The sequence below is a fragment of the Danio rerio genome, chromosome 5 (genome assembly GCF_052040795.2).
Source record: "Danio rerio strain M-AB ecotype USA chromosome 5, GRCz13ab, whole genome shotgun sequence".
Lineage (NCBI taxonomy): Eukaryota > Metazoa > Chordata > Actinopteri > Cypriniformes > Danionidae > Danio > Danio rerio.
This window is the reverse complement of record NC_141025.1, coordinates 40,912,469-40,924,795: the sequence shown is the minus strand read 5'-3', so window position 1 is coordinate 40,924,795 and position 12,327 is coordinate 40,912,469. Positions and strand designations below refer to the sequence as shown.

The following is a 12,327-nucleotide window of genomic DNA, read 5'->3' as shown; positions in this document are numbered from 1 at the left end:
AGGGGTTGAGACCTTCAAGGCTTTAATTTTGAATCTGCACTCTGTTGTTTACTTTTTAAAAGAGGGTTTGTTTAGGCCTTGCTTTATCTTTGGACAGGCAAAGGCCTTGAACTTGGAATATGACTTAAGTACGTGACACAAACACGCACACCAACACATGGTTCAGTTTTGCCTTTGGCTGTAAATAAGGACTGTGCGTGTTGTCATCAGGGGGGTTTAGCTACTGTACTGTCTCAACAAATTGCCTATTTCCTATTGTTTTACTTTTTAAACAATGAAAGCTTAGTGGGTTATTTGTCTTCTATATAGAATTGGTATCATAAATAAAAGATTTTACAGAGCATTGTGGTGAAGTAAATGAAGCAAAAATGGACCCTCAATTTTTACTAATTGTGTTTTTGAGGTCTATATGACCCCAATAATCCACAATAAAAACTTCTGCAATGATATTTAGCAATTGATCTGACTATACCCCAAACGTTTGAACGGTGTACTTACTAAAACCCGCTCCTGTAAAATTGGTTTAAGATGACTAAACCTTTGTGGATGTTTCACCTTCAGGCGGAAGGTTCAATGAAGTTTGAAAGTACATGAAATGGATCATCTTACTTGATTCTCATGAAAGAATGCCTTATGCTGAATAGTAACTCGAGTGACTCATGATGCCTTTAGTTAAATCAGTAGTACTAACTGAGACATAACCATGTCTAATGGATTTAGGGCTTATTAGAAACTTCCATTTGTCGAAACTGCATCTACATGTTTCAAGTCCTGAGGTCGGGGAATAAACCACTTTTGTTTCTCTTCTCAGCACCAGATGGATCCCTCCAGCAATTTCTACAACTACAGGACGGCACTGCGCGGAGCCACTCAGAGATCCATCACTGCTCACAGCAGCAGAGAGAAGGTAATCCACTTCTCAAGTTTCCTCACAGAAGTGACTGGAACATTAGTTTCATAACACTGTTTGGGTTTGGGGTGTGCTTACATAAAAAAGTGTTTGAAGTATGCGATATGGTGTATTGATTTTAGCAACAAACGTAATGTGGACAGTGATAAAATCTTATTTATTACGTAAAAGATTGCAGTGATTGGCTCTTTTAAAGTCGCTTGAAGCGTAGACTCTAATCCAGATTGTTGTATTTACTGTAAATTGAGGTTGGGACCAGGCTCTTTGGTCGTTATGTAATATCAAGCGTAGAGGATGGTGGGACTGTTTGTGGACCATTTACTAAGGGCAAGATGTCAAATAGGACGTTCTGTTTCCTCTGCAAAATATGCTCTATTCTTGTTAGGAAAACATGGCAGTTGGCCAGTTAACAAAATGTTCTGATGCTCTTCAGTGTTTGTGAACTCGGCCAATAAAATGTGACTCTGCCAAGAGGAAGCTCAATGGTAATGTCTTGGTTAAACTGTTTTCAGTTTTGCTTGTTATTCTTCTTCACTTTTTGGATGTTCTCAGTTTTGTTGTTTTTTTAATAGGCTTCGATAAGCCTTGTTGTGCATTTTTGACTGGTTAGGGTGGAGATGCTTGCTGTGTGGGTTTGACAGAATGTTCCAGAACAGCACTGGAATGCTCAGCGTTCTGTAAGGGGATGTTTTTTTTTTTATATATTTTTTTTGCATCACTGTGACCCAGCGCCAATTGTTTTTTCGTAAGTGTTGGATGTGTTTAGGCTTTGGCTTGTGGTGTTCCTTTAGAGTTTCAAGTGACATATAAGTGTGTTCTCAGGCAGGAATTTCCACAGTAAACAAATTCAATCAGGAATGCATTACCGCTCGCGTAATATCTTTAACTCATCAACTTGTTTGACTACTTGTATTTTTGACCCCATGTTTTTCCCCTAGTGCTTGTTGCGCTGATTTTGAGCTTCATTTAAAGTTGAGGTTGACTGATCAATTTCTTAGTTTTGGTTTGATTTTCAGGCTTTTTATGACTAAATGCACAAAGAAAAAAACATAGGATGAGAGTTCTGCTATCCTGCCGAATGCATGCATGCAGTTAAGATTATGAATTGATCTTACATGACTCGCTCATTCGATGCATCAATATGGATTCTTTGGTCAATATTGATAACCGATAAATCTTAAGATATAGAGGCCTGTAACTAATATATTATAGCCAATAAATATAAATATTTTTAAATGTTATTTTTTTTATACAGTAAACAACTGATTTCATTTTAAAAACTTTATAAAAGTTTGAACTGATCTTATGAACTGAATAGCCTACTCAAAGCAAAACATAAATCAGCATGCCAAATATAAATTCATTTTCATTTTCTTTGCATAGCAAGTTATCATGCAACTTGACTGTTGCCTAAAAATAATAGGTTAAAAACTGAATACAATCTTACATTAACAATACATGGCAAGCAACCCGCTGAAAATAACATGTAACATATAATCATATTACATTATAAACAACCCAATAAGTTTTTTAGCACATGTGCATCGCTGCTATTATGTTTACACATGTGCTATTTTTCCTGAGGCGATTTAAACCAAAATACACAATGACACCCTATCTAACATATCTACAATGATAAGGAATATGGCTACTTACTGAGATATTAACACATAGCAATACCACATAAAGAAAGGATGGACTTTGAATGAATAAACAATGCGACGAAAACTCTGTTGTAGTGCACTAAACAAGTTCGACCCATGCATGCACGGTTCGGTACAAATACCTACTCTATTGGGTTAAAGATATCAACCTAATTTTGATTTCGGACCAATAACGATAACATTAAAAATAGCATTTATCGGCCAATAACATTATGGCGGCTGATATATATTGTGCATCTCTACTTATTTATTAAAAGGGGAAGAGAAATAAAAAAAAAAAAAAATTAAATGCAAGCGTCTCTTGAGTGTAAAACATTTTAATTCAGTGTCAATTATTAAATTATACCAGACGATATTTTATTAAAATAATTTTTTAATGGACGTTAAAAAGGTTGCTTCTGGAATAATACTACAGTTATTGTCATTCATCATGTTGACATATTTTATGTGAAACATATTACTATCATTTTAGATTTTTTTAATGCATGTTTTTATGCTGCCTATTTTTGAGATCATAAAACACTGAATTGAAATCATACTGTGATGAATAACTATTTAAAGTACATTATTTAGTCTTATTGTTTTACTTTTCAAAAAGATGTTAACATTTAGGAAATTTTAATAATTGTTAAAAAATCATAATTTGCTTGGTTATTATTTTTACTTGGTCTGCCCTGATGTTTAGTATAGTGCTGCATCGCTTGCATGCTAGGTGGATTTTGTTTTTTGCTTTGCTTTAGATCCAGTGATGCATCTAAATTTAGCAACACCACCTTTGTTTATCATGTTGTTATTGAATCTGCTACTACAGAGTTTGGATTTCAGCCTTGCGTACACCGCACTGCTTCCATGCGTCATGAATCATTGTTATTGCTCTCCAGAGCTGTAGATCCAGTTGTGCTGGGCCCTGTAGGCTTGTAGAGGCTGCTGTAAAACACTATTGCCTAACGCAGTCACACTGTGACCATAACACTTGCATATCTTCCAATAAGACTGCTTCATTTTACTTGCATATGTTTTTTAGTAGCTGTTTGGTAATGTTAAGTTCATTTTTTGTCTTGCAGATTGTTATCCCTTTCTTCAGCCTCCTAATTAAAGACATTTACTTCCTCAACGAAGGATGTGCCAACAGGCTCCCGAACGGACATGTGAATTTTGAGGTAATTCCTTCTGTTTGGCTTGGCAAAACAAGCCAGCAAACGTTATGCATGGAAACGACTTCTCTCACAGCTAGAGAATAACAATGAATGGCTCAGAAAACATCGTCACATAGCAACAGAAGTATCCCGTTTTAGTTCATTGACGTTGGCATCTGTTGAAATGAAGTTTCAAGGGCATCAGTTCTGTAAGACAGACAGAAGGTAGGCAATGCTTTCTAACAGAATGAATCTTGGTTTTGCTGCAGAAATTCTGGGAACTAGCCAAACAGGTGACAGAGTTCATGACTTGGAAGAAGGTGGAGTGTCCTTTCGACAGAGACCGCAAGATTCTGCAGTACCTCCTGACCGCTCCAGTCTTCAGTGAAGATGGTATGTGTGGTTTTGTGATGGCTAGTATGGTTTGGAGTTTCAGTTCCTTGTCACAGACACCTTCATCTCATCTAGGGCTAGGCGATTTGACTGAAAAATGTCCAAAATTCAATATTAACTGTTTTGTTTCTAATGATGAGCAAGCCGGTTGAAAATAAATGTAAATATTTGATGCAGATTAGTTGAGATGCCTCAATTTCTCATGGAATAAGCACATCAAAGTCTTTAATTAGTTTTTTGTGAAAAGATTTCTTCTATTGACGTCAATTCTTTCATGTTTGACTTCGTTTTGTTATTTCATTTCACAAAAGAAATTGCAGCAATATCTTAAAAAATAACATCTTTTTATTTAAGTTTACTGTAATGTCTTCATTCTCGTTTTGTTCATAAATGGTGAGAAAATTTAATCTTGAAAACATTATGGGCTCTATGCACAGCTAGACTTTCAAAGCCAATGATAAACTTCCGGTGAAACTTATTGTGACTATTTTCAATTTCACAAGGTTGTTTTTACAGTATCGATGTTGTAATGTAATTACAATACATTCAGTTAAATAGACTTATGTATTCGTTTAGTTGCTCAAGCGTAAAACAAGATGAAAGACCGTTGTAACCATCTGTGGCAAGAGGCTAGCACAGAAATCCCATTGAAAATGCTGAGGTAATATGCTGAGGTCATATTTTAAAGACATGGCGGAGAGTAAATAGAATTTAATACATTGCTTCTTGTCCGATCTGAGACCCACTTCACATCGTTTATCTATCAGGCAGTAAAGATCACTGATTATTAAAGAAATCATATTTTAAATGTGACAATTTTGTATTGGAAAGACAGTTCACTGGTAGTCCTTGGGCAGCCTGCCTGAAAATTAAAAGTCTGTGTGCATATAGTGCCATTGTAAAGCTAACTGTGAGGTTGAAAGAATAGTTACATTGATATTGACTGTTATCACCATAAATGTAAGTTTTTAACTTCAAATTTAAAGGCAGATTTTTTTTTATCCTGAGTGAATTTAAACTACTTGCATATCGACCAGATATAAAAATAAACTAATTTGATGTACCATATTTACTTATTTATTTTTAATTTTTATTATTATTAACAAAGCAAGCAGGCTGATTTAATTACATTATATGTGTCTCTTTAAACTAGGATATCCAATGAATAAAAGTTAACAAAAAACAAAAACGTTGTACAGCATCAAGAATGGAATAAATACATGAATACAATTATACACAGTAAGGCAAGGGGTGCAATATTTAATATGCTAAATATTTTTTTAAATATTTACTTTATATAAGTACATAGAGTAAACTTACTTATATTAATACATGTTAGAACAGGTTATATGAAATTATGTAGCAAATTTGTATTCCACAATGTTGTGACATCAATGCAGTAAATGTCTGTTATGTAAAACAATTATTAAGAGTTATAGTTTGTTAAAGTTTGTCAAAGATTGTCATACATGATATCATTCACTTGGATCATCTCATGCATAGGTAAGACAAATAAAAACATTTTAATATTTATTTCACATTATACAGTTGAAGTCAAAATTTTTATCCCTCCTTATCTTTTAAATATATCCCATGTGCTGTTTAACGGAGATAGGATTTTAAAAAAGTTTTAATAACATTTTTAGTAGCTAATTAGTGTTTACCATGATGACAGTACATACAATTTTTCTACTTATTTTGCAAGAAGTATTTGGATTTTGTATACATTTCAGTGCTTTCAGTTTAAGCACATAATAAAAAACTATTTTTTCTTATTAATAATAATAATAATAATTGTTATTATTATTACCTCTTTAATGTCATAATTTCATCAACATTATCGTTTTATTGCCCAGTCCTATTTCCACCCCAAGAAATTCAGACCTATTATAATACTAAATGCTTGTACCATTACTTTGATTCAAAATATTTTTTACATTACTGGTTTACAATCAACCTAGACATCCTGTGTGAGCTCAGTCTCTTCTGTTCACTTATTTTCTCACCATTCGCGTCATAAACCTGTTTAAATGATGTTTGCGCAATACGCACGCAAAGAAACCAGACACTAAGAGAGCGGCGCTTGTCATTGTTGCCTCGGGTGTAAAATGCTGTCATGCTAAATAACACAAGTTCAAGAGCATTCCTGGAGATTGAGAACAGGTGGCTTTGTTTTTGTGATTCTGACGCTGATCTTGCTGATCTCTCAACAGCTTTGTATCTGGCGTCATACGAGAGCGAAGGGCCCGAGAACAACATGGAGAAAGACCGATGGAAATCTCTCAGGTGTGTATGACGTGATTCATCAGCTGACTGACAGATAGACAGTTTCTATCAGCAGAAGTCATTTGCTGTTTGTTGCGAAAGAAAGCACTAACACCACTCACACTGTCAAGTTAGTGTTGTCTAGACCTTAAAGAGTCACAATAAAACAGTTTAGTAATAAAATTGTATCAAAACTGGACATTTCTGTTGGAAATTTACTTTTGAGTTCAATTTATTTACTTCAGTTTGTCTCTTCTAATTATAGTAATTTCTGAAAGTTTATTTCTAGACTAGGGATGCCCAAACCTTTTTGCTTATGAAGGGCCAAGTTTGAAATTGAAGCTTGATTGAGAGCTGTGGGTCAAAAGTAAACATCTCAAACTGTATTACATTAAGGTTGCCATGGGTAATTTATTTCATAATATTTAAAAATAAATAGAAATAATTACTTCAAATTCACTTTTTTGAAAATGTATATTATTTTGATGAACTATTACAGTAAAACCATAAACAAATCTATTTATTAAACAATAAGATCAATGCCAAATACACTGGTCATGCTGAACTTGCCTTTGCCTCGATTTGAACGCCGTCTTCTGCTTTGTCCCCTATTCGTTATGTGCCGGTATATAATTTTTTTTTTTAAATTTGTATCATTTACAATATTTAATTAAAACATTTAATTTAAATTTTTTTTTGTAGCTCAACAATAAAACAAACAAACAAAAGGTTACATTAAAATTAGAAATGAGAATGCTTTTAGGGAATGCCTTTAAAGGAGATTAAAGGCATTCCCTGACACTTCCTAATCATTTCTTCTCTGGTGAGCCAAATCAGAGGATACAAAGGGCCAACTTTGGCCCTTGGGCCCTAGTTTGGGCATCTCTGTTCTAGAAAAAATATGTATATATTTTATTTTAATTTCTTTCTAGAGAAACTTTACTAATAAATTGGAATGGTCCAATGTTAAGTCGACTAAAAATAGTAACATGACGATAATAATTGATCATGAAAACTGCATGAACATTAAATTAAAACTATTCAATATTTATTTTACACTATATAGTTAAAATTAAAATTATTATCTCTCATTTTTTCCTAAATATTTTTAAAATGCTGTTTAACGGAGAGATTATAAAAATAATTAACAATAATTTCTTGCAAGATAATAGTATTCATATTTTGTTTGTATACATTGTAGCGTTTTGAGATTAAGCACATTATAAATAAAATTGTTATTATAACTATTATTGTCATTATTATTATTACTGAAATCTTGATTAGGTTAACTAAGCAAATTACGCTAATTAGGCAAGTTACTTTACTACAGAGGTTTATTCTGTAATCAATCAAAAATAAATATAAATTCTAGAACGATATATATTTTATTTTTATTATGTTTTTTTTTTTCTCTCCTTTCAATGCCGTAGTTGTGGTAGGGTAGGGGTAATGTACTGCTTTAGATTGTAAATGCAAAAGTCAATAAATAAATATAAATAAATAAATATATATATATATATATATATATATATATATATATATATATATATATATATATATATATATATATATATATATATATATATATTAGTCACAGTTTGTCTTTGCTTTATTGCATACAGACTACAAGACTTCCATGTATCCCTTTTTCAAAGAATATTCATTATTATTTTTGGATCTACATTGATTTGAATCAGGTACTTCCAATATACAAACAAGCAAACTGACACAAACATCATCCATTATTGCTCTCCTGAGATCATGCAGTGAGAGATACACACACAAATGTGCTTGGCAAGGGTGAGGGCGTCTGGCTCATGCTTAGTCACGTTTCCTCACAGTTTTACAGCACAGGAGAGAGAGGTTGCGCAGGCTTTTGGTGGGCTGGGTGTTTTTTTCTTTCCACTGCGACAGGATCTGTCACCGCAGCAGATTTAGTCTGTATCAGCAGTTCATGCTCTCAGTTTCTCAGTGTGAGTTCAGTAGTCCTGCAGGAAAAAGAGCAGAGCTACCAGGAAAAGACAATCCAGCTGATGCAGAGATGAAGAATAATGTCCATAGGGCAGAGTTGCCTTTTATTGCTCATCTGAAAGCAGTTTATGCTTGATTTATCACGTGTAGGGCGCTGGACTTGGATCAGCACAAAGCATATTGTGTACAGAGCGTCTATCCTCATCCACCCTTGCCTGTGTGAGGGCTTTATAATATAAGCTCTTGTTCTTTTTAAATTCACTATTATTATTATCATTACTCCTATTTTAGAATAATTCAGAATATTCTCAACAGTTTCCTCATGATGACTACAATAATTAACAAAATAAGCAATGCACTGTTGCCTAATGGTTATTCAGAATGTCATAACTACATTAGGCAAAATGTTAAGTTAAAGAGCAATTCTTTATTATGATCAGACCTCTTATTAATATGACGTATCTGTGCCATGAATGAATATGCTCAATATCATTTGACAGGAGAAAGGTGAAACTGTATAGATAAATAGTATGTCTTATTATGTAGCAGCAGAATGTGTTTAAAGACTAACTGGGTTGCATAAATTGCATCTTATTTAGTATTCAAAGTGTACTTTTGGGGAAACATTTAAAATAAAGTATTGTTTGTCGACACACACCGTGTTGCTAACAGTGTTATTATCCACCAGCAGCTGTAATAAACACAGCTCTGGCTCCCTCTCCTGACAAGACTCTTGAAAAACACAGTGGTTCTCAATCAGGGGGCAGGCCAGAAGCCAGGGCTGAGAATAGATGAGCTCATTTTGTACGAGTCCTATTTTGACTGCTATGCCATCATTAATTGTGAAAATAACCCATCGAAGGCTTCAAGACCAAGCAGAATCTGACATAAATGAAGTCATCTTTCTCTATTGATCTACTGTATTGTGGTTAAATAAGAAAACATTTTACAAGTAACTTTTATTCTAAATCTTTATAAAGACTTTATTCTGGCCCATATTAAAGTTCATTTCAATACTGATTAGGCTTTTGTTGTTATCCATGAATTTTTAAATTGACTTTTTTTTTTTTTTTACAAGAGAGGCTAGAAAAAAATGATGGAGCTCTACATTATTAATATGTTTTAAAATTATTTTTTTTTTTAATCCACATGGCCAAATTCGGACTGATGAAAGCTGAATGTGCTGGCCAGTTTGTTATTCGGCTAATAAATGACAATAGGCTACATTTGTTTTTCTGAATGATATATAATGTAATACGTTTGTAGTTTTTTTTTTTTTTATGTTTCTTGGTTCTAAATCTTTAGAAACTATTTTTAGGTTTGTGGTTTTGATGACCATCCAACAAGCTAATCCAGCCTAAAATAGTGCTTAAAAGTTACTAATGGTAACTTTTTAATTTTTAATGGTTTTTTAATGGTTAACTACCTCATAATTACATACAAAATTAGGCTAAAACTGCAAAAAAGTAAACTTTTTGATAAATAAATGAACCACCCCTTTAACTACGCTGGCTAGTGGCTTGGGCGGCCTCCACAAACTTCTAATATTCCTTACAATACTCTGTTAAAACATATTAAAATGAAGTTGATCTCCTGAAAAAAATGTTGAACACTGGCAATTGTTTTTCTTGATACATTTACAGTCTATTTACATTTACTTATTGGCTTTTTGGTTTCATTAGTATTATACAAATGTTACAAATTAATATGGAAAAAATGCTTTTTTTTTTTTCTTACCTGCCTTTTATTGTGGCTAAGTACATGATATTTTCATTTTGAACGGTAATTCAATTATTTTACTAAATGATGGTTATACTTGATTTCTGCAGGTCATCTTTGCTGAACAGGACATAATCCTTTGAGGAGCTCCAAATCAAGTGATCCTTCTAACAAGCAAATTGTGTCCCCCTTTTGCCCCTTTCCAAAAGTGAGAAGTATCCCTGTTTTTCAAGGGAGATGACAATCCTTATTTTGCTGAACGGAGCATTTTTGTGTTGGAAAGAAGATCTTTTTGAGAGTCTTTCATACTGGATATTTCAGGCTTTTTCATCTCTTTGTGCAAACTTTTGTACTCCTTGCCCTCACCTCTCTGTCTCTAAAACAGTTTGAGCAGAAAGAACAAGTTGTTGAAAACGTCTCTACTAGACAAACCAATTCCAAACTATCCTGTCATTCTTCTGTATTGAGGAAGCCGCTGGTTGGCAAACTCAATTGGAGAAACTAAAAAAAAAAAAAGAAGGAAAAAAAAGTAAGCCAGCATTGTGTACTGGGTTCCAGTACTTGTATATTTTTATTGTACCTGAAGCATTAATTTAACTATAGATTTACGTTGTCACTATTTTTTGATATTGTGTTTGTCTGTTTTTTATGCATATGAGATGTGAGTAATGCATTGCTTTAACCTCTGTGAGTGACCATTGACTTACGTGTGCTTGATTAAACCCAATGAGGGTCGCCGAATGCACTGGATGCTTCTGTGAATAAAGATGTCAATTCTTTTCCTGTGGAACAATTTATTTGTGATAATTCTGCAGTTTAAAGCTTCATCCCTCGTCCCACTTTTTGTCGTCATGACTTTACTGTAGACGTTTGTCGGCCTTTGAAGGAAACATGGTGTTTGTTTGTCAGTGTTACCGTTGTAATACTGTTTTTACGCGATGAAGGTGATATTTGTAGGACTGTTGTCGACGCTCTTGTTTGGTGAGTGGTGTTGTGTCGCCCTCTGGTGGTCAAAAGGAAAATGACACTTCAGAGTGTCTCAAGGAAGAGTTGAAGGTTTATCGCACCCATATTAGCTGGGATTCGAGTCCATATGTAGAATGTGCTAGTTTTCATTACTGTTATTCTATTAATATTTCACATATTCCTTTGTGTTTATTTATTGGCCTCAAGGATATCTTTAGCTCTTGTTTTCAAATAAGCTTTATTAAATGTTATTTTGTACTAGGTACATGTTTTTTATAATATTCAGATATTCCCTGTCTAAATATTTTATAATGTTTATAAAAGTTTGTATGAGGAAAAACTAATATTTGAAGGTACTAGCACACAGTATGAAGCTAATGTATGTCGGATAATGTCAGCTCTACACTTTTTTTGATCTCCTACAGTATGTAAATATTATGTCATTTCTCCATTCTGTATATTGATATGTATTTTGATTGTTTGGGCAGATTACAGAACCTCAAAAGTGATATGGAGTGAATGAAAAAAAATAAAAGGAATTTAAGAATGCCTATGAAGTTCATCTGAGTCTCTTGTTTTTGTGTCATAATTGTGTTAGGATAAATTAAGTCTTCTCATTGGAATCAATGCTTCCATGAAGGCTTTTCACACAAAAAAATAATCAAGGTTAGTATTGTTAGCCCCCTTAAGTATTATGTATAATTTCTGACTGGCTACAGACTTATAAACCTAAACCTTTAAATTGCACTTTAAGCTGAACACTAGTATTTTGCAAAATAACAAGTGATTTATGATCTGTTGTTACAAAGACAATAGAAATCATTTATTAGAATTTAGTTTTTAAACTTGAAAAAAAATGTTGGAATTTGGGAAACTTGGCAAATATTTTTTAAAGAAATAAAACTTCACCTGAAATACAACTTCTCAATTGTATATATTTAATGATTTTTTATTAATGGTTCCACAAACAACCTTTAACATGTAGAATATTTCCATTCCACAAGAGGTACTTCAATTTATTAATGCACTTAACATGATTTCTTTTCAAGTTTTTCTCACACAGGTTATTCTTCTTTAAAGGTTTCTTTGGCTAACAGAAAATAGTTTTGCCATTACTGCAAACAAACATACATCTAGAATGTTTACATTAAAGAGAGTATTATGAAATATTACACTTAAAAAAAAAAGAAATGGGTCCAAAACTTTTAAATTCGCAAGCAAAGATTCTAGATGTGCAATAAATGACAGCAGAACAGAGCAACAGTATCTGGATGCAGCCTTTATGATGCAAGCTGAGACTGCA

The 12,327-nt window shown here is 33.2% G+C and overlaps 1 protein-coding gene across 3 annotated transcripts in view; it reads left to right on the top strand.

The window, feature by feature from the left end:
• rasgef1ba (RasGEF domain family, member 1Ba) overlaps positions 1-11,586 on the top strand; it is a 110,480-nt gene extending 98,894 nt beyond the window's left edge. For all 3 annotated transcript variants that reach the window (NM_199829.3, NM_001431104.2, NM_001431105.2), the window contains 5 exon segments: positions 812-907; positions 3,639-3,734; positions 3,980-4,103; positions 6,317-6,389; positions 10,169-11,586. In NM_199829.3, coding sequence (NP_956123.3) covers positions 812-907; positions 3,639-3,734; positions 3,980-4,103; positions 6,317-6,389; positions 10,169-10,193 — 414 coding nt within the window. In that variant the 3' untranslated portion in view covers positions 10,194-11,586.
• The last annotated feature ends 741 nt before the right edge of the window (positions 11,587-12,327 follow it).